Source organism: Delphinus delphis, chromosome 17 (genome assembly GCF_949987515.2).
Source record: "Delphinus delphis chromosome 17, mDelDel1.2, whole genome shotgun sequence".
Classification (NCBI taxonomy): domain Eukaryota; kingdom Metazoa; phylum Chordata; class Mammalia; order Artiodactyla; family Delphinidae; genus Delphinus; species Delphinus delphis.
This window is the reverse complement of record NC_082699.1, coordinates 80,146,348-80,172,897: the sequence shown is the minus strand read 5'-3', so window position 1 is coordinate 80,172,897 and position 26,550 is coordinate 80,146,348. Positions and strand designations below refer to the sequence as shown.

Sequence of the window (26,550 nt, the reverse complement as noted above, 5' to 3'; positions counted from 1 at the left end):
TGTGTGGCTCCGCCTTGAGACACGAGGTACCAGCCGTGCTGAGAATCCGCGTGTTTATTGGACACTCCCGTAGAGCTGTGGCCCAGCTGGGCACCACCGCAGCCCTGACGGTCAGTCATGCCTCTCTTACCCCGAGAGGCAAGGCTGGAAGGAACAGGGCTGTGCTTGAAGTAGCCCTTCCTGTCCCCTTCCTGGTCCCACCTTCTGCAGCCCTCTGTCCATCTATCCATCCATCCATCCATCCATCCATCCATCACCATCTGTCACTTCCCCTCCCTGGCTCCGGGCTGGGGGAGGGTAGACCTGATGACCACCCCAGCCGCTCCATCCCTAAGTCCTGTCCCCCCTCCACTGTTGCCTGGCAAGGAGGTAGCACCTTTGGGGGGAGGGGACGGAGAATGGAGACCCTACCTGGTTTTGGTGGTGGTAGTGGGGAAGATAAGAGTAAAGGAACAAACGACATTTTAATGCAAGTCTGATGTTTGGTGATGGGGTAGTGAGTCTGGTGGCCACTTGGCCAGGGTCTGCCTCCGCGACTCTGGGATCCCCTGCTGTGCGCGGCGATAACAGCAGATGGTGATAAGCTAAGGGCCTGGGCCGGGGCGGGGGGCGGGGGGGGGGGCGGTGGTGTGATCATTACCCCAGGCGGAACACTTCTGGGGGCGGGACAGAAAGGGGTGGACTCTGGGAGTCTGGGGGGCAGCGGGACCCCAGAGATCAAGGAGGTCGTGGGGGGAATAGGGACTTCGCTGCCTCTGCCGGCAGAGACGCGACCCAGACTCCTCGGGCAGGACTACGAAGGCAGGTCCTCCGGCGGTGCCAGGGCCGAGCTGGAGCCGCTGTCCAGGCCGGGGCTTGGAGGGCTGCCGGGCGAGGGCGTGGCGGTGCAGGGGGTCCCAGAGAGTGGTGTGTCGGTGCTCAGGGAGGAGGGCGTCCCGGAACGCGGGGCCCTGCGGGGCCTAGCAGGCCCCAGCTCCACTCGCCCCACTCGCTCGGCGAACTTGAGCGAGCATACGGTCTCGCCGAGATCCTCGGGCCGCGTGGAGACCTGCGGGGAGCGGCGCTGGTGGGCGGGCCCGGGTGGGCGGCGCCTGGCATGCAAACGACCCTCCCGCGGGCCGCGGCCGCCTGGCCCCACCTGCAGCAGCAGCACAGCGGTGGCGCCAGGGCCCAGTGCGGGCTGCAGCAGGCGCGTGAGCTGCGAGTCGCGGAAGGGCACGTGTGGCCGGCGAGCCCGCAGCGCGGCCATCACTCCTCCCAGCGCCAGCAGCGAGCGGTTGATGGTCCGAGCCTCCCGCAGACGCTGAGCGCCGTCCCGGTCTTCATGCGACGTGCCGGCCGCCCCTGCCTTCCAGGCGCGCTCGGACCCTGCCAGGTCCACTAGGTGCAGCGTGCCTGCAGGGGCGAGCGAGCCCGGCGTGGAGGGAGGCCCGGTCTCGGGTGCAGCGAAGCCCCCCGCAGGACTCAGACGCCGAGGTACCTGCGGTGCCGGGACCGCTTGATGGGGACGCCGTGCGCAGCGTCAGCGTGACCAGGGCGTGCGAACGAGAGCTGTGCTGGTTCATGGCTGTGGCGGCGGTGGCCCGGTTGCTCCTCCCCAGGTTCAGCATCTGGAGGACGGAGGACAGGGCTGGCCTGCTGCGGCGTCCGCGGCCCAGGTGGGAGTACAGGGCGGGGGCTTGGAGGGCTGCGTGGCCCCACGGGGCACCCTCACCTGGTGCAACGACTCCAGATTGGGCACGTCCCAGTGGGTGAGGCCAGCCACCTGGATCCCCCCTTCGCCTGCTGGGCCCTGCCTCACTGCCAGGCGCTGGGGAGGCCCTGGGGCTAGGAGGTCCCTGGCGAAAAGAGGGAAGGCTCTGTTGGGGGTTCTGAGGGGCGGAGCCAGAAGTTGGGGCCCCGGGCGGGGAGGAGGCACCGTTTGCGGCCCTGACCTGACAGCCTCGTTGTAGATCTCCACCATGCTGAGGGTCACGTGGTGCTGTCCCCCTGTTCCCATCTCCCGGAACAGTGACTGCAGCGCCCTAGGAGCTATGCCAGGGTCCTCAGGTGGGCCCTGGGGAGGGGGTGGGGTGCCTCATCGGGCTCACATCCCAGCCACTGGCCCCAGGAGCCACCCAGACTGCCCCCTTTCCCACCTCCATGCTGTAGGTCTTTCCCGTCCCTGTCTGACCGTAGGTGAAAATGCAGACACTGTAGCCTCCGAGGCAGGACAGCACAGCCGACTCCAGCTCCCTGAAGACCTAGGAGTAGGAGGGGTTGGGAGGGGCCCTAAGCCCCAGGACCTGGGGCAAGGTGTGAACAAAACTTGATTCCCCTGGAAGGAGGCTGGCTCTAGGGGAGCACAGTGGAAGAGTGGATCTCCCAACAGACAGGTGAGGCTCCCTGGAGAAGGTGGCATTTGCCAGAATTTGCCAGGCAAAGTAGGGAAGGGACGTGACAGGTAGCAGGAACAGGTGATGCAGAGTATTGATTGACGATTGACTGCTTGGAAGGCTTGGGGGTGTAGCAGGCAAGAGCCCAGACCCTGGGCTTGATGGCCAAGTTCAAACCCTGGGTGTGACTGGAGGCAAGTCACTCATCTTGCCCTCTGTGAGATGAGGGCTGGAGTGGCACCTGCTGTGAGGATTAAGTGAGAATGCAGACCGAGAGGACTAGTGCAGCACTTGGCACATGAAAGATGAACCCAGAGGGTCCCATGTGTGGAGGCTGGTGGGCAACCAGGATCCTGGAAGTCGGGCCCTGGGAGGGTGCAGAGAGGCAGGTGAAGGGGAGATGGAGCTGGGACTTGCGTCCTTTGGCAACTGGACACCAGCAGCAGCCTCTTGAGCAATGACACAGTCGGCCAGCTTTTGTGCCCAGGTGGCGGGTAACCACTGGGCTGTCAGATCTCTTTGAAATTTTGGTTGCCAGCTACAAGGGCAGAATCCAGAATTGCCAGTGAGGTTGCTAGGATTCCATGACTAGAAAGGAGCGTCGGGGGCGCTACTGCAGACAGAGACGGGGAATACAGGCGAGGGAGCCCAGTAACAGCCCTTCGGCTCTTTCAGCCAGAAGTGGAGGACCCTGTCTAGGAAGGCTACCCAGAGGACAGTAGACGAGGGGCCCCTGTTCAGGGCTGCAGTTGGGATGGAGGCTGAAGACAGGGTGGGGGTGGTATGGGGGGTAAATAGAGGTAGGTGGAAAACGGCTGCGGTGCCCCAAAAAGTGAGGAAGGGAGTACCTGCCAGGCACTCTCATCACAGTCTGTCCCCGTGAGGCCAGTACAGGTCTGGGTCTCTGATAGCTCTGCCCCTCGCCTCACCCCCTCCCAGCTCTCAGCCTTGTTTCCTGAGCTCTAGTTGCAAGTTGGTGTGCAGTGAAGATAGTGTGCAGGAAACGAGGCAGCGGGGGGCTGGGGTTGGAAGCTCACCTGTGCCCCCCCACTCCCCTTGCCAACAAAACAAGGAGAGCTACCCACCCTCAGAGCTGACCATCTCTGGACCCTGGGCCAGGGGAGTGGGCAGTCAGTGAAGCCTGCGGGAAGGAGGTCACAGTGCTGACCTCACAACAACAACAGCACCCCAGCCATGCTCCACAGCCCCCTGAGTAACCATCACCTCAAACGTGTTCATTTTCCTTCGTTTCCTCGCACAAAGTTACTTTTGAAAATGTTAATCTTCCTGTTTAAGCCATAAAGTCTGTCCCCCCCAGCCTGCAGAGTTTGGTGGGGGGATGCAAAGCGGAAATCCTGGAAAGAAAGTAGGTGCCCAGCTAGCATACCAGTCCTGCCTCCCAGACCCTCCGGCTCCCTCCCCTTCCCTGCTGGAGTCCAGCCGCCCTCTCTCCTGGGAGGGCAGACAGACAGGAGCCTTCTCTGGTCTCCAGGGAACTCTGAGTGACAGCTGACACAGGTGAAAGGGTGGAGCATCACCTCCTCCTGGCTGGCGTGTGGAGGGAAGACCCAGTCCAGGCGGAAGCGACGCTGGTGCCCTCGATAGCAGGTGGTGACAGTGCCACCCGGGCCGGGCTCTAAGCTCACCAAGTTGGAGGGTGTCCCTGGCCTCAGCCGACAGAGCACACGGATGTTTCCTGGGGTGGAGATCAGATCAGGGGGCTGCCTCCCAGATCCTGAAGCATGGAGAGCCCCCATGTCCCCCACCTCTGCTGCCCCAGCCCTTTTCTCCCCAAGCCTGCCATACCCTTGAGCTCCAGCAGCCGCCCTGGGCATCCAGTTGGGGGCCCCTGCTGTGCCTCAAGGAGCTGAGTCCCAGCCCCGCCCGCTGACAGTGCCCCCAGGGCCCACGATACCTGGGGGCACAGAAAGGTGAGGAAGGGGAAGGCAGTGGGAAGAGAGCGAGGGATGGGGTGCTGAGGGCAATATCCACCACGTGGCCCCCAGCTGTGGGGATCCACAACTTTCAGTGGCTTCAGACCCTTGGGGCGTCGTTCAGTGGGCCTGGGATGGAGCTCAGGGACCCGAGGAGGACCGTGGGCTTCCTGGCAATCCTGTGAGGGATTCACCGTCACCCCAGTTTGCACAGAACACAGTTGTTCTGGTTCCAGAACCTAAGATTTGCAGTAGACGAGACAAGACCCTGGGGCTGGAAAGGAAGGGAGAGCAGGGGTTCCCCAAGGGAAGGCCAGTGACGAGGCTGCACAGAGAACAAGTGCAAGGGAGGGGAGCGAGTGGTCCTGACCTGGCCCCGGGCTTCGCTCAGCGAACCCTGGCAGCTCTGGGTAAAGGTGCTGACCAGTCCTCGGAGATCCCCACAGCCCTGACGCAAGCTGGCCATGCGAGCACGAAGTCCTGGGGGCAGGAAGGCTGTTGTGAGGGAAAGCCCAGACCCCACAGCCTTCCCGTGAGCTCCGGAGCCCAGCCCTTACCTGCCAGCTGCCCGCGCATCTGCTGCAGCTCCCTCCTGCACTTCTGCTCAGCCTCCTGCTGGAGCTGCCGGAGGGCCCCCCGAAGGCCCTGAAGCTGCACCTCCTGCACCCCTAGCTGCCCCACCCAACCCCAGCCTTGTCACTGAGGAAACAGGCACTTACCAGGCTCTGCCTCAGACACCCCCTCCCCAGAGCCCCAGACTTCCCAGCCCCTGGGCCCAGAGCCCACCTGGACTCGGAGAGCTTCTGTGGTGTCCTGGGCCTCTTGAAGCCGGCCCCGGAGCTCCAGCAGTGCCTCTGCCTCCTCCTGTTCCTGCAAGGGGAGTGCGGCAGCTGAAGTGTGGAGCCAGGAGGAAACTCAGGAAGGGGCGCTCCAGCTGCGCCATTTTACAGATGAGAGAGTCAAGTCCACAGGGGCTCACAAAGCTGGCCACACACCCGCCTCCCAATCCATGCAGGGCTCCTTTCCCCACGTCTCTCTGCTCTCCTGGAGTCAGTCACTGGGAGAAACCATGGACTGAAAGGAGGGGATTCTCCCATGGGCATCAGCCTCCTTGAAGGGGCTACCATGCATTTGCCACCCACAGTCCGGGCCTCAGGTCTGAAGGGTCAGAGGGGGCTCCCTGCCTCTGCTCCAGTGAGCGCAAAGTCCTGAGAAAGCCCAGGCGGTGTTGCTAGAGACCAGGGTGCAGGAGCCCCGGGCTGCAGGGACAGTGGCAGCTAAGGAGCAGGATACCTGCGGGGCCCTGTTGGGGGGGGCAGGGCCCCAGTGCAGCAGGAGGTCCCGAGTAAGGCTCAGGCTCTGTTTCAGGGCCTTGTTTTCCAGAGTCAGATGCTGAACCCTTTTCTCCGAGTCTGTCGCCCCCTGGGAGAGAAGGAAGCCCTCAAAACTCACCTGGAGGCTGAGACCCTCTCATGTCCCCCTTGTCCAGCCCCCACCCCAGCAGCCTCACCACTCCCACACGCAGCTGGCCCAGCTCCTTCTCCTGCAGTTCCAGCTGCTGCTTCAGCTCTTCCAGCTGGAAAGGAGGAAAGAGCACCGGGTGGAACGCCTCCTTCCAGTCCCCTTCCAGACCCCCCCCAACCCCCCACTGCCTCCTGGGCCCCTCACCTGTCCAAGGATAAGCTGTCCCAGCCGCTGCCAAGCTCTCTGGTCCTCCTCTAACTGAGGAGGCTGCTGCCCCTGGGCCTCACCCCTTGGTGAAACAGGAGGGCTTTCTTCTTGGGATGGGGATCCTGGGGTGGGGTGGACCCAGTCAGGACAGAAGAGCTCTCTGGCCTGAAGGAAGGGACACCTCACATCTGGCTGCTAGGGTTCTGGTGGGCGTCACTCCCTGGACAAACTCCCTCTTCAACTCACTACTCCTTACGCACCAGCAGGAGTGGGGGGCTGCACCGCTGAGGCTGGCTGCGTCGCCTGGGGCAGGACCTGCCTCCCCCTGGGGCTCCGAATCCATGCCAGGAGGGCCAAGAGCTGACCGGTCACCGTCAACAGTGGGGGAACATCACCAGGCTGGGAAAGAAATAGAAATCCAAGTGGAAAAGGATGGGGGCCGGGTGGAGAGGATACAGGCGTATGGATGGAAATCGGTAGGCCTGAGAACACAGAACAGGTTGTCGTAGAAATCTCAACTCTGCTTACCTTGCTCAGGTCGGCAGAATTCCCGAAGCTCTCTTCCGCCCCCAGCTGGACTGAGAGGAACTCCGCAAGACGCACGAGAGCCTCCTCCAGTGAGACCTCGGCCGGACGGCCCTCCACTGCCCCTCCCGGCCCATCCTCGGACTCCGAGCAGCCTGCGAGGCAGTGGGATGGGTAGGCGTGCTGGGTCACGTGTCGTTTGCTAGGCCACTAGCCGGCACCTGCCAGCTCCCTCCCTCCCAATGAGGGCACGGGCACCCCTGCATCTCTCGGACGGCGGCGCTCCCTCGTTGCCCCGGGAGACGCAGCACTCCCGATGCACCAACAGTACCTACCGACCAGGCCGGTCAGCTCGGTCCACAGCTCTGCGGTGGGCTGGTCGGGGCGGCGGCGACCCCCGGGCTTGCCGCGGGCACTCTAGGGAGGGAGCGGGGGGGGAGTCCCTGAGGCGAGGCCAGGCAGCCCGTGGGGCTCCCTGCCTCCGAGAACTGAGCCCGAGGGGCTGGAGCCGGGCTCTCAGCTTCCAACACCAGAGACGGGGTCCTCGGCACGGCCCCTCCCCCGCGTCAGCGCCCCGGGACCTACGCAGCGCCGGCCTGCAAAACCGTTCTCCGGAAGGGGGTCGCCGGACGAGCTGCGCCCGCCCCCGCTCACCTGGGCGGGGTTCCCAGGGTCGGCGGCCGCCGCGGCCCCGCCATCCCTGCGAAAGAGGCTGTAGAAGATGTAGATGAGCAGCGAGTAGAAGGCGTACATGAGAGCGCGGGGCGGCAGAGGGCCCCGCTTCGCGCCGCCCCGCGTCCCCGCGCCCCAACTCCGCGCCCGACCGCTGCAGAGCCCGTGCGCATGCTCTGGCGGCCGCCCCCTCGGTACGGCCCCGCACCTCCTCTTCCAGAATCCCTACCGGTCCTCTGCGAAGGACCCCCGCGCGGCTGTACCCACTCAGAGCCTTCCGCCCGCAGGTGTCCAACCTTTTTTCCCCTCAAGCCCCTTTCTCGGCCCCTCCCCTCACCGCCGCTTCCACCAAGCGCTCCCCTCTCCGACCCTCCCCTCCCGCCCCTTCCTCCGACCCCTCCCCTCCACCTCCTTCTCGGCCCCTTCCTCCAACCCCTCCCCGCGCCGCCCTCCCCTCCCCTCAATACCCTTCCTCGGCCCCGCCCCCTCCTCAGCCCCTCTCCTTACCGCCCCTTCCTCCAACTCCGCCCTACGTCCTCCTCGGCCCCTTCTTCCAACCCCTCCCCTCAATGCCCCGCTCCTCACCGCAGCTTCCTCCAATCCCTCTCCCCCTCCCCGACCCCTCCCTCACCACTCCTTCCTCAGCCCCTCCCCTAGAAACCCCTCCTCTCGCCACCCTTTCCTCGGCCCTTCCCCTCATCGCCCCTTCCTCCAACTCCGACCCGCCCCTTCCTCCAACCCCACCTCTCACTGCCCCTCCCCTCACGGCTCCTTCCTCGAGCCCCTTCCCTTCCCCCAAACCAGCGGGCGTGTGCGTCCAGTACCAAGCAGAGACCCCTTCTCCTAGCCCCGCCCACTCTTACAACCCAGTCTAGCTCTCCTCCACGCCCGCGACGCCCCGGCCCCGCCCCCCCTCCGGCCGCTCTAGCCTCCGCTCCTCTCGTTGGTTGGCGCGGGGCCGTCGCACACCCGGCGCGGGAGGCGGAGCGGCAGCCAGAGGGCGGCGCGGTGGGCTGATTTGGGCCTCCGCTCGCCGCTGCGCCGGCGTCGCGCAGCTCAGCGGTCTCTGAGTGCCTGCGCCGTCGCTCTTTCCGGGCCGGGTTCCGAGGACGGCGGCTCCCCGAGCGTGGGGCCCTGCGCCCCTCTCCCCCAGGCCCTGCGCCGACTTGGGTTCCAGGACGCCAGAGCTAACGCCCACCCAGTCTAGGCCCCGCGCCGTCTTTTCCCGGCGGATTTAGGTTCTTCTTCCCCAAAGGTTGTGTCCAGTGGCCTCAGGGCTCCTGTGAGTTTCGGATGAGCCCATAACAATATTTAGAAATGGGGTTCTGGAACCTGGGAATCCTGGAGAGACACCCTTAGGGCCCCCTGTCGCCGGCTTCTACGTTCTTCTCCAAAGTTGAGGATCCTTTTCCCGTTCCCTCAGACTCACTACCGCCCGACGTGTCATGGCCCCCAGGCCAGGGCGCGAGTGGAGCTCCGCCCTGTCCCACCTGGCGCTGGGATCGGTGTCTCTGTATGCAGCCCTGAGCACCGCCCAGGTGAGTACACTGGGGCCGGTCAGGGGCATAGCCCACTCCCAAATCCCTAGAGGGTGGTGGGAGGTAAGTGTGGGGGCCCGACTTCTGTGAGACCTTCAGACCCTTCCCTGTTTAAAGGGAGGTCCTGGCCTCTTTTCCCCACATCTCCCTTCCCTGTGTTGACAGGCAAATCGAGGGGCCGCTGCTGGCTTCCTGCTCCAGGCCCTGGCTGCTGCCACCATGCTGGCCCCAGGGCTGGGCACAGATGAAGACTGTCTTGCTGGAGCCTGGGTGGCCACTGTCATTGGCCTGCCCCTCCTGGCCTTCGATTTCCACTGGGTGAATGGGGACTGCTCCTCCGCCAACCTGCTCCTGGGAGGAGGCATGGTCCTGGCAGTGGCTGGTGAGCACCTTGGTGCTGAGGGCCGCTCTGTGGCTGGGCAGGCAGTGGTGCTGGTGGTCGCAGTGACCATCCTCATTGTGGCTGTTTTCACGACCAACACTTATGGAATGTTGGGGGGGGTGATGCTCGGCGCCGCAGGCCTCCTGAGCCGGCTGGAGGAGGACAGACTGCTGCTGCTGCCAAAGGAGGACGTCTGTCGCTGGGCCCTGGCCGGAGGCAGCTGGGCCTACCACAGGGCCCTGCACACACAGCGCCTGCAGTGGGGGTGATGGTTGGGGACAGCAAGGCGAGGCTTCTGCCCTGGCTACCACTTTCCCCTCATGGTCCTGCTCCTAGGGCCTCCTCCTCTAGGGAGAGACTCTCCTTCAACCGAAGCCAGCTTGCTGCAGAGTGACTGGTAAGGGGGCAGAGTCTGGGTACTATCTCCTTCTCTAGCGCAGTGTGAGGACTTGCCTAGACCAAAATGAGGGGGACTGGGTCCCGGGCATGTTTCGGGGCCTGATTCTGGGCGGGCCATAGTTGTGGATCCAGAGAGAGGCTTGGTCTCCAATAAACCTTAGGGATTTAGCAGGAATATGGACTCTGCCTATTCTTGAGTCGGATTGAGAGGGCCTCCAGTGAGCTTCCTAAGGCTCCCAGGGCAGCAACTGGTTTCCCTGAGCAAAGGAAGGCAATGTGCTGGAACCAGCCCTGGGGGCCTCACTCAACTTGGCCTGCCGGCACCTTTGTAAGGAGGACCCCTGGACTGAGAAGATACAGGAGCCCTTGCCCTCCTGGAACACGGTGGAGTTCTGAGTATCCTTGCAAGGTCTGGCTGGTGGCCCTATGGGGCGGTGACCTTAACCGGCCGCCGGCTGGGGTGGGGGCAGGGGAGGGCCGCACCACAGCTGTTCCCAGAAATGTACATCCCCTCCCAGGGCTGACTCGACCTCTACCCGTTTGCCCACCGGCCTGTGCAAGGCAAGTCCTGATTTCCTAAGACCCTCGCTTTCCTCAGCGGACGCCTCTTCAGCTCCCAACCCCAGGGTTATGAAACGGGATCGGGCAGAGCAGTGGGTTAGATTCCGGGTCCAGAGTCCTCCCTTGGGGAGTCCCTGCACTCGCGTCCTGTGGAAGCACATCTCTTCCCGCACAGGAGGGGAGAGGTGGCCGGCAGTTTCTCGCTCCGGCCAGCCAGGCCAGAGCCCCGCGCACGCTAGCCTGGGCGTCCGGGGACAAAGGCGCAGGCACATCTGGACGTGGGGGTCCAAGGTTGCCCTCCGTTCCGGGGCACCCAAGGCGTGTGGTCCCGGGCCGGACTGGCGGGAAGCACCGCGCTCAGCCCTGACGCCAAGACTCTTCGGGCCCCAAACATCGCCCCTCAGCGGGTCGCCCGGGGCCCCGCCCACCTTATGCAGGGGCGGGCCCTCGTGTGCCCATTGGTTCTGGCCGTCGCGCTGTCTCCCCGAGCGGCCCTCCCATTGGCCTCGCTCCGCTCACGTGACTGAGAGAACAAGGGGGCGTAGGCGGCGGCGGGGTGGGGGAGCGTACAGGGAAAACAAAGATGGCGGCCGCGCCGGGGTCGGTGGCCGCGGCGGCTGCGGGGCGACGCGCGGGCCGAACCCACTGAGGCGGCGGCGCAGGGAGCGGGGCTGCGGGGTCGCGGCGGCGGCGGCGGCGGCGAGAGGGCGGAGGGAGCGCGCGGCGCCCCTAACCTCTAGCCGCGGGAGCGCGCCGGCACCCGCCCGCCGGGCCGGCCGGCCGCGATGTCCGGCGCCGAGGAGGCCGGCGGGGGCGGCCCGGCCGCGGGGCCTGCCGGTGCCGTGCCGGCCGGGGTCGGGGCCGGGGCCGGGGTCGGGGTCGGGGCCGGGGCCGGAGCGTCTGCGGGGCCGGCGGCGGCGCTGGGCGAGGCGGCGGGGCCCGGGATCCCAGACGAGGCGGGCCTGGCCGGCGCCCGGCAGCTGCAGGAGGCGGCGGGCGACTCCGATGCGCCGCCCAAGAAGCGGCTACGGGCGGCCGAGACGGCCGAGGCGGCGGCGGCGGCGGCGGCGGCGGGCAGCGGGAAGCTGGAGGAGCGGCTCTACTCGGTTCTGTGCTGCACGGTCTGCCTGGACCTGCCCAAGGCCTCCGTGTACCAGGTAGGGCCGCCGGCCAGACCCGGCTCGGCTCCAGCCCCGCCGCGACCGGCCCCCGGCACCGCGTCTCCTCGGAGGCCAGGCCCGAGCCCTGGGGCCCAGAGGTGGGACTCTGGCGCCTGTTCGGAAGCTCCTCATTCTCGTTCTCTGGGAACTTTCCTGTTTCCTGCTCTGAACCTCCTTTTTTTCTCGTTGTGACTGCCCTTATTTCCTGATGGGAATCTCCTGTCTCCCACTTGGACGCCCCTTTTCTTTCCAGGTTCCCCTGTTGCCCCTTTCTCAGCACTCCTCAGCCCAACCTCAAGCTGACCCCAGAGAAAGCTGGCGACAGATACCCGTGCTCCTCCCCACTTCTGAGCCTGCTCCGCGCAGCCCTGAGCTCCCTGGGCTCCGGGGGTCCCTGGTCTTTGCTCTTCCTCAAGTGTTTCTTCTCAGTTCTTTTGCAGACACCCGCCCCCCCAAAACCTGTCCTCATGCTCGTCCCGTATCCCTTTACCCTTTGGTGTGGAAGAATCCCCTTCCCTTGTCACTTCTTTTTGGAAGAAAGTTGAGAAGGGAGGGGCTCACCTCTTTGCCCTCCCCCACCCCTTCCCCTCATTCCTGGTCTGGATGAACTGCCCACATCAAGCCCCACAGCCTGGGTCTTTTCTCCAGTCCCAGCCCCCACCCCCGCCCAATCCAGTGCTTTCTGGACGTGCTGTGCCTCAGGCTGGGCTCCTACCACATCCCACCTCACCCACACCAGGTCTGGCTTCCTAGGCTACTGGTGCTCCAGGAGGTCTGTCCTCTTCCCTTCTGTCTGAAGAGCCAGCCTGGTGGCCGGACTCAAGAGTCCTTAACCCGCTCAGGGCTGCCAGAGAGGGTACTTAGCCCAGGGGGTCTCACTCGTGCACCCCGTAGCAGCAGGGTCACACTCTGGTCCCAGGGTCACTGCGCAGCGTTCTGCTTTCTCCGTTGTGTGTCTCTCTGCACGTCAACCCCCATCTCTGATTACCCCCACACCCCCAGCCCCTTTGAGGAATGAAACAGGTACCCTGTCACCTTTCTTTGCATTTACTGGAGCTGGATATGGCCGATGGGCCTTGTCCCCGTGCTTATGCTCAGAGTGAGGGCTGTGGTGCGAGGGCCATTTTTGTAGTAAACAGGGCAGGCTATTCTGAATTGCCGTTTCCCCAACCTCTGGATCTCCAAATCCTTCCCGCTGTAGCATGAGTTTCCTTTGGAGGATCCCAGTGTGCCTGGGTGACGGAGGGAGAAGAGGCATTGGTGGGGAAGTGGGTTGAGTTCCTTGGGGAGAGGACACTGCCTTTCAACCCACCCTCCTGGGCTTTGGGAAGTTCCTGGCTGGAGGCCCTAGCTCAGGAGTACCACAGGCCTCCTGGCCCAGTGCAAATTGGGGTAGCGCTTCTCATAACCGCCTCAGCCTTGGGAGTGCACCTCAGGACTTGTCCTTTCTCTGGCCTCTTTGGCTTGCCCACGACCTTTTGATCCTCCCAAAAGCACTCTTCCTTCCTTGGGCCTTGAGTGGGAGTCTAGGAAGCCAAGCCAATGGTGGGGGGGGTCCCAGGGGGATTAAGGGGTTCCTCATCTCTCTTCGTGTGAGTGGGCTGGAGATGGACCTGGCATGAAAACCGGCCATGTGGTACCAGCTCTGGGTCCACTCAGCACAGAGAGCTGCATTTCTGCCTCTGGCCGGAGCCCCTGGTGACCGGGCCTCTGAGCTTGGCTGCTTCAAACCAGTCCGCACCGTGCTGGTAGCTGAGCTCTGGGCCGGCAGGAGGCAGGTGGCTGAGCAGCTCTGATGGGGAATGAAGGCTCTGGGCCACCTGGCCGGTGGCCTTCCCTATGGCCTAGTGGACTCTGCCCAGTGGCTTCCCTGGGAACGGGCCCGCTGAGTGAGGAGGGCCCACCAATGCTGAGCTGTGGGTTTTGGTACAAGCCCTCTGCCCCACCTTCATTCTTCCCAAGTGACACCCGGGCCTTGGCAGGGAGTTGATTCCCTCTCATCTCTAGAGGCTGGGAGAAAGCTTTAGAGCGTGTGATCAGTGGGAGAGCCCTTGGCCCTAAAAGGGTTGGCTGGAACCCTGCCACGGGTCAGAACTCGCTTTGGCTGCTGGAAGACCTGCCGTGTGATGGGGGCCCATGGGGCATGGATGCACAGCCGTGCCCACCCTGGAGCCTGGGGTGTGAGGTGCCCGAGGGAAGGCTTCTTGGTGGCTCCTTGCTGTGTGCAGTGGTCCGCATTACCCTCACAGCCACCCTGCATGGGGACATTTATTGGGGGGGGGGATCGAGATGGGCCCGGAGGCCCACCCCATTGCCTGGTTGGCATCAGAGCTGGGTTTGCTCTCAGGATGATTTGGTCAAGGACAGCACAGGTTCCACATGAGCTGCCTTGAAATGAGGACGCAGAGCTCTGTGTGCCCCTGGTTGGGGCCCACTGCTCGCCAACGCTTCTGGGCCTGGGCTCAGCCCCTCCGCTTCTGCTGGCCTTCTTTGGTGAGTCACGTTGACGGGCTGTCTCTGGTGGACCTGCTTCAGGCATGTGGTATGTTTTGCTCTCTGTTCCTATAGGCAACGTTTTGCCTGACCCCACCAGGATACGTGGTTCGGGGCAAGCACCGGCAGTGCTCCGCATCTGAGGGCTGTTTCAGATGGTACCCAGTTCTGGGGTGAGGAGAAGAGCCAGTGACCGTGCTGAGCCCTGCACGCTGTGCCTGGCACTGGGGCCACAGGAGCATCTCCATGGGCCTCTGGATGTGGCTGGGTACGCAGTAACTCGAGAGCTTGCTCTCCGGCTACCAGCCCCTGCCTCTGTGCCTCTGGGGAAGCCTGGGTGGTGGTGAGAGCAGACACGGGCTGCACGGCTAGGCTTGGTCGCCTGCTCCCTGATCTGAGCCCCACAGCGTCGGCTCCGCCATGGGTCCAGTACATCACACCACCTGGGTCGGGATTCTTGCTCTGGTGTCAGACCAGGGCCCTCGTGCAAATGGTTCTCGCCGTGACCTGCGTTAGGTCAGGTCAGGTCAGGTCAGGGCTGGGCTACAACTGGTATGGCAGGTGCTGGCTTTGATGTTCTCCGTGTGGGTGTTAGGTGTATTCTTGGTGACTGGCCTGACAAGGCGTGCAGCCACCTTCTAGGGTCCTGGGTGGGCACGGCAGCGGGCAGCCAGCTAGGGGTAGGAGGGCCGGGGATGCAGCAGTGACGTGCACATAGGAGCTCTGTGTTGGAGCCGGCAGCGGGCAGCTGTGCTGGCACCTGCTCTGAATGCAGCCCTGTGGCCCCAGGGCGATGTGAGCTGGGTCCTCTGCTTTCTTTGGGGGAAACACAGCCTCAGTGGGTGGTGCCTGGATCGTTGCAGCCGCAGCCTGATCCCTGACCCCATCTGGGACTCTCCTCTAGCCCCTCACACAAGGTGGACCTGGCCCTGACCCCGCTCGTGTCAGCTGAGGCCCTGAGCCGCAGACCAACATCTGGAGGGAGGGGCCGTAGAGCTCTCCCACCCCGACTTGGTTCTCAGCCAGGAAGGCTCCTGTGACCCCCGCTGGGGTGGAGCAGTAGGCAGGGGGTCTTCGTCACAGTATGTGGTACCAACTGGCCTCTGGCTCCTGTGCCCACTGCTCCTGCCTCAGACCTGAGCCCCGCCCCTTCAGCCCATTGCTCTCCTGCCCCTGCTGCCTGGGTGCTCTCTCCTGTCCCTGCCCCTGCCCACTCCTGCTCCTCGTGGGCCCCACTGAGGCAGCACCCCTGCACCGAAGTCGTCTCCTCTCCCTGCTACAGGACGCCTGTCCCATCCCACCTGCCTGGGCACTTGACACCATCTGTCCTGTGGGAGGATTGAGGGTGTCCTGCTGCGCTTCCTGTCCCCGCCAGGACTCGGCTCAGCCCACTTGGCTTGGTTAGCTCGTTGGCAGCCATGTGGGTAAAAGGCCCAGGAAGCAGGGGTGGCTCCACCTCTGCTTGCGTCCTGGCCAATGTGGGTGCCCGCCTTGGGGAGCTTCCAAGTGCGCCGTCTTGGCATCTGTCGACCTGCCTGGTGCTGCAGACTCTGTTCAAGGTGATGTTTAAGGAATCTCCAATGGGGCTGCCCACCCACATGGCCTGGGACCCTCTTCCCCAGCTCCAAGACTATGACTGGCTCATGCTTTGAGAAAAAAGCTTTGAAAATATATCTGCTTAGCTATCCAAGACAAGGGCAGAGGGAAGAGCACGCTTCTGGTCTCTGACTAGATGCGAAATTGTGCTTTTTGTAGTGGTGGTTTGTCACTTGAGTTACCTTTTGATCCAGGCAGCACCTGGGCTCTGAGCAAGAGCCTGGCTGCAGGTTTGACGGCCCCCACCCAAGTCCCCGAGTCTCGGGGTGCTGTGACATCAGGAACTGCTGGCCCAGAACTTCAAACCCAAAACCTGGTGGAAGGTTGCAGTCCTGGCTTCCCCTGAGACACTTGTGTGTCTCAGACCCTGCATGGTCCCTTCCGGGCCCCTTGACGGAAGAGGTCAAGGAAACCTCAGGCCGAGTGTGCAGGGGTGTGTGGGGTGCCGTGAGGCCCTGCTGGGCCTGGTGAAGGGGGGCCTCCAGCTGGGCCGAGGGGCACTTTGGGGGTGGGTACCCTCCGCTGTGCTTTGGAGATGGGGCTGCTCACATGAGTCTGGGTGCTGAGCCTTCCTTTAGTGGTAAAGAGCGGAGTTGGGGGGCACCCCAGGGTTTGAGGGGACTGTGGACTCCAGGCCTAAAAGGCCTACTGATTGAGGACTTGGCCCCCAGAAGCTGGGGGCCATTTTCTAAGACCTGCTTTTGTCCCAAGGCCCAGGGGCCAGGGCTCCTCCTCAAGAGTCCGGACAGTTCCTTCAGCTCCCCCAGGGGGAAGCTGGTTCAGATAGAGGCCCCAGCCTGCATGGCCTGGGTGCACTGGGCAGGCAGGGGGAGGGGCTGCTGGGCGATGTCCTAGGGGCAGGGACAAATGCCCACTTTTGGGCCATTGCAGAGGGGCTTGGGCTGGGGCACAACTTGGTGGGGTTGGGGAACCCCGGGTTGAGAGAGGGAGGGGGTTTTGCTGAAACCACAGGCTTGTGCCTGGAGTCCTTCCTGCGGCTTCCGGGCAGGGGCTGCGTGAGGGGCTAGCTGGGTTCTGCTGGGTGATGAGTGTGGTGCCAGGCATTAGTTCTCTGGGCACTGCGTGTCGCACTTGTGGTCCTATCCTACCTCTTCAGTGCGTAATAAGGCCAGTCCTGTCCCTGTTGCCTTTTTTTTTTTTTCAGCTGCACTGTGTGGCATGCAGAATCTTAGTTCCCCGACCAGGGTTCGAACCCGTGCTCCCTGCAGTAGAAGCGCGGAGTCTTAACCACTGGACCGCCAGGGAAGTCCCCTTGTTGTCTTTTTTTTTTTTTTTTTTTTAATTTGGTTGGGCTGGGTCTTAGTTGTGGCAGGCGTGTCCTTAGTTGTGGTTTGTGGGCTCCTTAGTTGTGGCTCGCCAGCTCCTTAGTTGAAGCACGTGGGCTCCTTAGTTGCAGCTCACAGTCTCCTTTGCTGTGGCATGCGAACTCTTAGTTGCAGCATGCATGTGGGATCTAGTTCCCTGACCCAGGCTCCCTGCGTTGGGAGCGCGGAGTCTTATCCACTGTGCTATCAGGGAAGTACCTCCCCGCCCCCTGTTGTCTTTTGTGCCTGAGAAAATTGAGGCCCGGAAGAGGATGTGACCAGCCTCAGAGCATACTGCTGGTGACCTGTGGGATCTGGCCAGCATCTGTCCTGGGAGGGCCTGGGAGGCCCTACAAGGTCCTGCGTCGTGGAGCCCCCTCCGTAGCCCTCCCTGTCTCTAGGGTCTTCCTGGCAGGTGGTGGGAAGGCAGCCCATCCTGGGCACTGCAGGAACTGCTCCTTGGAACTGCCCAAGCTCTCTGGGGCTTGGCCCTGGCACGTAGCGTGGGGCACTCTGACTGCCCTGGCTTGTGCTGTCTGTCAGAGGCTTGGCGTATGGCCAACGCTGTGCTGAGCCCTCTGGGGCCCAGCTTCTGGATGGGCAAAATGGGGCAGGTACAGTCCAGCCCGACCACCGCAGAGGCCCTGGGCCAGGCCTGCGTGCAGAGTTGGGTCTTGCTCTGGAGGCCGAGGGGGAGCCTGGCTGGTGGGGAGGGCTCTGGAGCACGGTGACTCTCCTGCTGTGGACAGACTGCCTGGGCTGGGTAGGTGCTGGGGCCAAGGCTGGCCACCTGGGTCCACCGAGAGAGCGTACCTTGGGCAGCCGGTAAGGGACTAGCCACGTGTGGACGTTGGCTTGTCCCTTGGCAGGCCGGCAGCACTTGGGGCGTCTTGCTGGTTAGCCGCATTCCGATTCAGAGCTGAGCTGTTAGGGCTGGAGGGGCAGTGCCCCCGCCTCCCCAGAGCCCAACAGAGGGCAGGTGCCCTAGTACCTGAGCCTGTGTTGGGTCTGGAGGCTCTGGGGGTGTGGGGTGGGGACTGGCCCTGGAGGCTGGGAACTCCTGCGGCCCCCAGGTTCTGAGGAAAGGCCTGCCAGGGGGGTGCGCAGGTCACACCCTCTGCTCCAGAGCAGTGGGCTTTCAGGGCAGCGCTGGGAGTGAGCAGTCACACAGTTGGCAGCCTCGGGTCCCTCAGGACGTCCCAGGACTCCATCCCGAGTCTCGCCTGCAGGCCCACGCCCTGGCTGGGCCACCAGAGACAGGAGAAGCCAGCTGAGTTGGGCCCAGCAGTGGCTGTTGCTCTCTGATGAGGCCGTGGGCCCTGCCTTGGGGCATGTAGAACTAGAGCTGGCCACACTGTAGTGTGGGGTCCCCAGGCCTTCCTGGCTTCTTCCCTGGGGTGCTAGGCAGCGGCTGGGACTTCAGCAAGCCCAGTGCTGCCTTGTCTGGCCTCACTTCCGGGGGCCCTGCAGCTTCTTCCTCCTGTGACTGAGTGCTTCCTCTCTGCCTTCTAGAAGCCATAGCGATCCTCTCCCTGGGGCTGTGGCACGGTGAAGCCAGGCCCTCTTGGGCTCAGGCCCTTGGCGGGGCTTTGAGAACACATGTGACCTGGGCTCTTGGTCTGGGCTTCCTACAGGGTGGCAGCAGCCTATGGTGCCGTGTCCCCCCACCCTCTCCACTCATCGCGTCTCTGGCTTCTCCGCTGACCCCGGGCAGTGGACGGGGCAGACTGCTTTTCCTCCCTGGCCGCTCTCGGGACCAGCCTCGCTCCACAACCCCCAGCCAGGCTGTGTGTCCAGAGCAGTGCTGGCCGGCCCTCGCCAGTCCCCTCCTCGTCTCGCACATCTTAACTTTTGACCTGACTTAGAAATTAAGATGTGAGTGCAGCCGATCTAGGGTGTTTGTGTGACCTGGATCCTGACTGGGGCCTTTGTCCCCGGCCCCACCACTGGTCCTCAGCACATAGGTCCCATCACCCACTGGACCCCAAGCACGACCCGCAGGCGCTGAGAGTTCACTCAGCCTCTTGCAGCCCTCAGCTCAGGGTGCACGGACCCCTGGTGTTTACCGAGGACCCCATCGTGTGCAGGCGTGGCTTGGCGGTGGCCATGTGAGTCCCTCTACCACACTGGATCCCAGTCGCAAAAGGGTCCTGGGCCCCAAGGAAGCCTGTGGAAGCACTGCCTGCCCACTTGCCCTCAGCCACTGGGCATCTCCCAATGGAGATAGGTGCCCTCGGCGGGGGGCCCACACTCCTACCAGTGTTCCCCGGGCTCCAAGGCTGCCGTGTCTGCCCTGGAGGACACAGCTTGTCTGCTCTTGCACCTCCGGTTCCCGTGTGGGCCTCTCCTCCCCCAACCCCGTGCGCCCCTGCAGGCCCAGGCCCATAGCCTGCCACGTGTCTCAAGGGCACCAAGTGGGTGCTCAGGAGGTGTGTGGAGCCAGTGAGAGAGCCGAGGTAGCTGAGCCGGCAGCCCACTGTCCACACGCCAGGACCCCCGGCAGGGAGGGGCAGGTCGCCCACGGTGTCGTCTGTTCCTTGGATCCACAGGCTCAGCCAGGGAGGGGCCTGGCTCCTAGGCCCAAAGCCAGCAACGCTCCTGCGGGCGCACGCTGCCCACGTGCCCTGTCCTGGGCCAAGTGGGCCTCCCCGCCCACCACGGCTCTGTGCCACCGGTCCTTGGGAAGGTCCCCTCCAGGTAGCCAGCCCCGCTGGGTGGGTGGCAGCTGCCTGCTCACCTTTGCGGGCCCAGGAGGCGAGAGTGGCGGGGCCAGGCTGAGGGTGCAGCTGCCTCGGCATGGGCAGCTGGCCGAGAGCCCGTGTTCCGTGGGCGTCCCTGAATCAGGCCCTGTGGTGGACTTTGGGGACAGTCTCCAGCCCCTGGATGGGGAAAGCCCCCGCGTGGCCCACCCAGTGCCCGCCGGTGGGCCACCGCAGTGAAGAGCCCGAACCTCTGCTGCCAATGAGGGCCACCTCGAGACCCGCCCTCTCCATGGGGACCCTGCTGGCCGCGTGCACAGGGCTCCGGGAGGACAGCCTGGCCCTCCCTCGGGAGTGGGAGTGGCAGCCTGTGCTTGTCGGGCAGCAGCCTGCCCGTGGCCCCTGCACCGCAGCCCCTGGGAGGGGCCGGCAGTGGGGCGGGCGCGCGTCTGCGCGGCCCTGCAGGTCCGTGAGCTTCATCTCCCTTTCCTTCTCCGCAGTGTACTAATGGGCACTTGATGTGCGCTGGCTGTTTTATCCACCTACTAGCAGATGCCCGGCTGAAGGAGGAGCAAGCCACGTGCCCCAACTGTCGTTGCGAGATCAGTAAGAGCCTCTGCTGCCGCAACCTGGCCGTGGAGAAGGCCGTGAGCGAGCTGCCCTCTGAGTGTGGCTTCTGCCTGTGCCAGTTCCCCCGCTCCCTCCTGGAGAGGCACCAGAAAGAGGAGTGCCAGGACAGGTAAGCACCTGGGCCGCCTGGCCGGCCTGCCTGCCGCCGGGGGCTCGGCTCCACACACGCCACCCGGTGGCGACCTCACAGGGCCGGGTTAGTGCAAAGCTGCTCAGGTCCCAGGCCATGGAGGGGGCGGGCGGGAGGCTCCACAGACTCGGGGGCTTAGATCTGCAACTGGAAGCGTCTGAACGTTATCCTGACCCTCCAGGGTTCCTTGTGGCTGTGTGGTGGCTTCTTCCTTAGAGACTGTCCGTGGTGTCCCCGGACCAGGAAAGTGTGGCCAGCACAGGGGCTCTGGGAGCACAGCGTGATGGTGCCACTAGCACCCCAATCCCCCCCTCCAGGGGGCCAGGCTGCCGAGCCTCCCCTGGAGTGAAGCCACGCGGGGCCCAGGACCGTTGTGGAGAGAGGCCCCATGGCAGTGGGTGCAGGGGGCGTGCACACGCACAGCTCACACATGCCCTGCTCCTTCTCAGGCTCTCACGCACTCTGACCCCTTCCTGAGGGCCGGCACGTGGGCAACATGTCCTTCAGGGAGCAGTCTGTGTGAGCAGGGCTGGTTGGAGGCCCACTGGCACAGCCACCTTCCACGGGGCGCGGGTGTGACCGCAGGGCTCACCTCCTCTCCAGGGTGACGCAGTGCAAGTACAAGCGCATCGGCTGCCCGTGGCACGGCCCCTTCCACGAGCTGACAGTGCACGAGGCCGCGTGTGCCCACCCAACCAAGACGGGCAATGAGCTGATGGAGATCCTGGACGAGATGGACCAGAGCCACCGCAAGGAGATGCAGCTCTACAACAGCATCTTTAGCCTGCTCAGCTTCGAGAAGATCGGCTACACAGGTGAGGCGCCCTGCTGCCTGCTGCATGCCACACAGGCTGGGGGTGGGGCCGGCGGCCGGGAGCCGGGGGAGCCATGGGGTCTGGGCAGTGGCACAGGCTGCACCAGATGGCCAGGCTCTGGACAAGCTCCTGGTGAATGGGAGGACATCTAAGGGAGAAGAGGGGCTGGAGGCTGAGCCGGGGAGGGGCCGGGCAGGACCCTGGGGGCACCTGCATGGCTCTCACAGAGGCCCTTCCCACCTGTCCTCCCCACCCCGGCCCTGCTACCCCAGCAAAGTGGTGTCCTCACCGTGTGGGGCTGCACAGCCTTGGGACAGTTGGGGTCTAACTGGAAGGTGGGCGTGTCTTGGGGGGTTCTGGGAGCTGAGGGCCTGCCCTGCGGAGCCAGGGGCAAGAAGAGCACTCGTCATGGCAGGTCCTACCTGCAGGCGGTTACTGCAGTGGCCACGGGCTTCCTGAGGCCAGCGAGAAGATGGTCAGGGCCAGGGCTCCAGAACGAGCTGAGGGTGCCCGACTCAAACTGCTGGGAGTGGATGCCCAGGGATGGGCAGGCTGGACTGCGCCCAGGCCCACTGGATCTCTCGGGCTCTCCTGGCCGCCGCCACTGCCTTTGGACACTCTGGGGAGCAGAGCCTGGTCTAGACACAGAGAATAGCGAGAAGCCCCTGCTGTCGCTGGAGCTGCCGGGGGTACTCTGGCCCTATGCTGCCCGGCCCACACCAGGCGGCCGGCTCTGAGCGCCAAGGGCAGTCACGGGCAGCCAGTCAGACTGTGCCGCCTGGACCGGGCCTGGCTATAGGTGGGGGCCTGCGGAGGCCGGGGTCTCAGCACGAGAAGACCGCGGCCGCTGGGCAGTCGTAGCCTCAGCTGCCCCGGTGGGCACTGTGTCACAAACAGTCCAGGCCAGGCCTGGAGAGTCTGGGTGGACCGAGGCGTCGTGACTGCAGCCGTGGCCGGGCAGGGAGGACTGGCCGCCTCTGTGGAGGGACTCGCCAGCCGTGGGCCACGGGCTCTGCCGAGAGAACTGTGTGACGGCAGTCGCCCACTGACCGACGGGCCCTTCGGCTGGCCGGCAGAGCCCAGCTCCAGCCACGCAATGGCACTCTGCCTCGAGGCCCAACACACCAGCCCGGCCGCCGGCTTTTCTGGCAGCTCTGTATCGGAACCAATAAAGTACACTTGTTCACAGAACTGCATCCTGTCTGTGTGTCTGCTTACCCCGGCCCCCTGGGCGGGGCCTCTCCCTCTGCTGGGCCCTGGGGAAGGGTGAGGAGGGAGGCCTCACCTGACCTGGGGGTCAGGCGGGGCTGGCCGTTCACCTCTCGCAGCCTCTGGACTCTGCCGCTAACGCGTGTCACTTCTGTTCGTAGTTGTTTCCCCAAAGCTTGCGTGCGCCTCCGTTTGCCATAATTGCGTTTGATTTGCCTTGTGCCAAGCAGAGCCCGCTGTGTCCTGGTAAGTTGCCTTCCTCCCTGGCCGAGCCCGTGTCCCCGGCCGGCTGGGAAGGCGCTGCCCCTGGCCCTGCCTGCTCTGACCGCCGGCTCCCCGGCCTGTCTGTCTCCACAGAGGTCCAGTTCCGGCCGTACCGCACGGATGACTTCATCACGCGCCTGTACTACGAGACGCCGCGGTTCACGGTGCTGAACCAGACGTGGGTCCTAAAGGCGCGCGTGAACGACTCGGAGCGCAACCCCAACCTGTCGTGCAAGCGCACGCTGTCCTTCCAGCTCCTCCTCAAGAGCAAGGTGACGGCGCCCCTGGAGTGCTCTTTCCTGCTGCTCAAGGGCCCGTACGACGACGTGAAGATCAGCCCTGTCATCTACCACTTTGTCTTCACCAACGAGAGCAACGAGACGGACTACGTGCCGCTGCCCATCGTCGACTCCGTGGAGTGCAACAAGCTGCTGGCTGCCAAGAACATCAACCTGCGGCTCTTCCTGTTCCAAATACAGAAGTAGGCAGCCCCGTGGCACTGCCCACGCCTGCCCGGCAGCGGCCTCACGGCGCCATCGCCCATCTCAGCCAAGGAGAAGGAACAGAAGCGAACACTGGGACGTCTGCATGCGTGTGCGAAGGTGGGAGCGCCCCCCTCGCCCTCTGCCCCACCTCCCCTGTCCCGGGCGCTGGAGGCCGGGCCACCGCAGAGGAGACGCTGCTCCGGGACCCAAGGGGCGCGGCGCAGCACGGCAGCCTGGCCCCGGCCCCTACCGCGCAGCGGGCCACACGCCTGCTCTGGGCCACACATGGGGCTGCGCACGGCCCCCGGGCCGGGTTCGGGGGCGCTGACCTCAGACGGCATATTTGATTGCAATTAAAAAGGCACCCTTGTTTCCTACTTTCTGTTTTGTTCGAGGGGAAGGCGTGGCTGTAATTGGACAGAACGGGGTCTTCGGTTTGGCCAAGGGTCAGAGCCCGCCCATCCCTGTGACTGCACCTTCACGTGCCCCGCCCCAGGAGAGACTTGGAGTTGCTGCCCCCTCTGTCACAGGCCTGGGCAGGGGAACGGGCGGGGCCGGGGCTCTCTCTAGCCCAGCACATCCCACCCCCAGCTGCTCCAGGGAGGCAGGACTTGGCCGCCAGGGCTCAGCGACTTTTCGGAACGCAGGGTGATTTTCTGTCTCTTCCCAGGGAACAAATTAAACCCTTGCCAAGGCTCTTGTACAAGTTATGCAAATTTAGCAAGAGAGAATCTATCTTCTGTCTCCAGCCTTAAGGACTCAGTGTCCCTAGGCTGTGAGGAGAGTTCTGGGGTCTGCCGGCGGTGAGCAATCCTGGCTGTGAGGGTCTGAGTGGTCCAGCTGCCCCCGTGCTGCTCTCAGGGACCAGCTGCTGGCCCTGCATCCAGGGCTCTGCATGGAAGTCAGCGCTGGGCAGTGTGGTTTCTCACCCGAGGGAGGTGGGCCCCCCGAGGTCCTGCATACTGCCCCAGAGCTGCGGTGAGCAGGCCCAAGTGCAGGCCTCACAGGGGGAAGGAGCCCTGCCTGGGGATCCCGGGACCCTGGGGCCTACTGGGAAAGGGAGAGCTCGGGGCCCTGCTTAGGAGACAAGGCTCTTCTGCAATAGTTTCTCGTTGCTTCAATACCAAAGAACTGTTTGCTTCGCCCCCAGCCAGGCCCACCCCGTGCTCAGAGCAGCCCCTGCTGGCCTGGCCCCCTATTGCCCAGGCCCTGCAGGCTCAGTGGGCAGGGCCGCCCTGGCCTGTCTCTGGGGGCTCCTTTCTCTCCTGGCCCTCGAGGTGAGGAGCTGAGAAGGGGAGTGAAGGAGCTATGGGGTACAGCTCGAGCCTCAGCCAGTTCCTAGTGGACGAAGCAGCCCTCCCAGGCTGGCAGGTCCCCTCTTCCCCACCCAGCGCATGGGGCTGGCGGGGGTCCCATCCTACAAGGCCGACTCAGCCTGGCTTGCCCTCCACAAAGAAAGACCCCACCCCAGCCCCAGCCCATCCTTGTGGGCATCTGACCCAGGCACACCCTGGTGTTGTCCCACTGCCCTCAGGGGCTGCCCCTGCCTGCCTGTGGGCGCAGAGGATGACATTCACGTCAACACGGGCCAGGTCTCCTGTGCATGGATGGCGCCCTGTCACCCTGTTGGGTCTCTTGGGGATGGACACCCTCTCTGTCGATTCCAAAGTGACCATATTGTGAGCGGGGCCAGGGCAGGGGTGGGTTTGCCTGGTCCGTGTGTGCCTGGGTGCTTGTGTGAGACTGAGGAAGCAGAGGGGCGGGCCCCCGGCAGCTCTCCTGGGTGGGGCAGGTGAAGGTGTGTGGCTGCCACAGAGGGCCAGGCAGGAGAAGGGCAAAGCCAGGGCTGGGCTAGCAGACCTGTTGTGGGGGTGGGTGGGTACCAGAGGGGCTGGGCTCTGTGGCACCAGGATCAGAGTTCCAGCTGCTGGAACACACAGCTGGGGGCACATGGCCCTCGAGTTCCAAATGCCCAAGTGAGTGCATGGGAGTGGGTTGGCACCCAGGCAAGGCCCTCCCTGTAGGGGTGTGGGTGGGTTTGGGGGGGCCCAAGGAGACTGCTAACCCACCGATACGGCCCCGCCCTGTGACAGTCGTCTGGGCAGCTGAGCCTCACAGCCAGGTGGAGCCAGGCACTTCTGGGACTTTGCAGTGCGCTCTTGGCCATCGCTGGAGGCTGGCGCCATAAACCTCCTTGTGTCATCTCACTGGGAGTCACTGGTTTACTGGAGGATGTCCCAGTCCTGTCTTAAGAAAGGAGAAGACACCAGCAGTCTGTCTCCAGGATCCCGGTCCACCTTGGCATCCTGAGCTGGTGAGGGTTGGGGGAGGCCTGAGGGCACAGGTCGAGCCAGCCCCCCTTCCCTTCTCTCACCCCCACACTTCCCTTTAAGCACTACATCTCTCAGTACGCCCAAAGTGAGACATTTACAAAAGTAATAAAAATAATTTTTTAAAGAGAGGAGTGAAGAGGTGTTTTTACCGCTGTCGGAAACGACTTAACATTATGTTGCTTTTGTGGTCTGTGTTCTCTTTGGATATTTCTGTATGTGACTACAGTTTTTAAAAAGGTCCAAACCAAGTTTCGTTTGTATTTCCTTACAAGAAGACAGCCTCGTGGATGGGCTTCCCTGGGCTCTGATAGCCTCCCAGCCAGGGGTCAGCTGCTGGCCCCGAGCCTGCGGCCTCCCCACCCCAGGCCTTCAGCCCTTGCTGGCATCCTCATATGCACATTCCTGTCTGATCAGTGGGGAGGCCAAGGCTAGAGAAGCTGGGTCCTCTCTGAAGGGAGATCAGGCCCCAGGACCTGGGCTGTCCTGGGAATGTTGGTGCTGGAGTGGGAAAGGCTCTCGGGGGAGGTGCCGTCTCACCCGTTCTGCTGAGACAGTCTCTGTTTCCATGGCTCGGCTCCCCCATGCCCACCCTGCCTCTCACTGTGCCCCTTGCACCTCACCAGCCTGCCTGCCAAGCAGCACCTTGGTTTCAAGCCTCCGGTCCTGTCTCCTGGGACCCCACGGTAGAGGGAGGGGGAGGGAGCACCACACCCTTCAAAGAGGAGGCCGTCCTGCTGCTCTTCAAGCTCACCCTCACGCCTGCAGCCTCCCCTGGACCTGGGGACCAGCCACCTTCCACATGGCTCCCTCCCGGGTACCCCACTGGGTCTGTTTCCATTTCCACAGGAAATAAAAGTGCCCATCTCCCACTCCTTCCGGGCCTCCTCTGGGGACTTTGGGGCGCGAGCCCTGGCACCTAGGGCCCAGGGCCGCGCGGCAGGGTGGGGACTGCGAGCCCCGAGGCCCGGCAGGTTTTCGAGGCAGGGGTGGGGGGAAAGGACGGATATTTAGAGGTCCCCAGGCTCCCCACACCCCCGATCTAATGCAGTTGAGAGGTTGGTCACAGCGCTCCGAGCCCGGATCCTGCTCCCTTTACCTCTCAGCACAAGACGGTTTTGCAGTTTTAACGAGCGCACGCTGAGTTTTCCAGGAATACAAAACTGGCGTACACACTGAGGAAGCAGGACCGCGCTCGATTCTTTTTGAAACACACAGCCCCCCCTCCCGCCGGTAGCACTGGGGGTCGGAGTCCCCACGTGTGACGACTGTGGAGCGTTCAAGGCTGATCCGCAGGCTCTGCGGGGCGCCTCCTCTGATCGTGCCCCAAATCTGAGTGCTCAAGTGCCCGTGGTCT

General features: G+C 64.0%; 2 protein-coding genes across 8 annotated transcripts; one reads left to right on the top strand and one right to left on the bottom strand.

The window, feature by feature from the left end:
• Positions 1–50: 50 nt before the first annotated feature.
• On the bottom strand, positions 51–7,483 carry KIFC2 (kinesin family member C2). Of its 3 annotated transcripts, none has more exons than XM_059995323.1 (18): positions 7,091–7,483; positions 6,841–6,922; positions 6,509–6,660; positions 6,241–6,379; positions 5,978–6,102; positions 5,820–5,885; positions 5,603–5,731; positions 5,096–5,179; positions 4,867–4,981; positions 4,680–4,789; positions 4,182–4,290; positions 3,914–4,071; positions 2,139–2,243; positions 1,935–2,056; positions 1,715–1,838; positions 1,481–1,610; positions 1,139–1,395; positions 57–1,048 (listed from the first exon to the last, which is right to left on the bottom strand). In XM_059995323.1, exons 1-18 carry the CDS (start codon positions 7,256–7,258, stop codon positions 794–796), a joined length of 2,430 nt encoding a protein of 809 aa, XP_059851306.1. In that variant the 5' UTR covers positions 7,259–7,483; the 3' UTR covers positions 57–793. The 3 variants fall into 3 exon arrangements, with proteins under 3 accessions (XP_059851305.1, XP_059851306.1, XP_059851307.1); XM_059995324.1 differs by having other exon boundaries at positions 58–1,048; positions 7,160–7,483; XM_059995322.1 differs by having other exon boundaries at positions 51–1,395.
• A 659-nt stretch (positions 7,484–8,142) lies between these two features.
• On the top strand, positions 8,143–25,282 carry TMEM276 (transmembrane protein 276). 5 transcript variants are annotated; one of them, XM_059995411.1, is made up of 4 exons: positions 10,636–11,214; positions 19,831–20,069; positions 20,694–20,905; positions 22,472–25,282. In XM_059995411.1, exons 1-4 carry the CDS (start codon positions 10,843–10,845, stop codon positions 22,861–22,863), a joined length of 1,215 nt encoding a protein of 404 aa, XP_059851394.1. In that variant the 5' UTR covers positions 10,636–10,842; the 3' UTR covers positions 22,864–25,282. The 5 variants fall into 5 exon arrangements, with proteins under 5 accessions (XP_059851420.1, XP_059851421.1, XP_059851394.1 ...); XM_059995412.1 differs by lacking the exon at positions 22,472–25,282 and adding an exon at positions 21,334–22,090; XM_059995414.1 differs by lacking the exon at positions 22,472–25,282 and adding an exon at positions 21,321–21,503.
• The last annotated feature ends 1,268 nt before the right edge of the window (positions 25,283–26,550 follow it).

Coding starts and splice junctions, on each gene's coding strand:
- KIFC2 (XM_059995322.1), bottom strand. CDS start 7,258: ATGTACGCCTTCTACTCGCTGCTCATCTACATCTTCTACAGCCTCTTT. Junction 6,380..6,508: donor ATTCTGCCGACCTGAGCAAG/GTAAGCAGAGTT, acceptor TTTCTTTCCCAG/CCTGGTGATGTTCCCCCACT. Junction 4,982..5,095: donor CAGAAGCTCTCCGAGTCCAG/GTGGGCTCTGGG, acceptor TGGGTGGGGCAG/CTAGGGGTGCAGGAGGTGCA.
- TMEM276 (XM_059995411.1), top strand. CDS start 10,843: ATGTCCGGCGCCGAGGAGGCCGGCGGGGGCGGCCCGGCCGCGGGGCCT. Junction 11,215..19,830: donor CCAAGGCCTCCGTGTACCAG/GTAGGGCCGCCG, acceptor CCTTCTCCGCAG/TGTACTAATGGGCACTTGAT. Junction 20,906..22,471: donor CGAGAAGATCGGCTACACAG/GTGAGGCGCCCT, acceptor CTGTCTCCACAG/AGGTCCAGTTCCGGCCGTAC.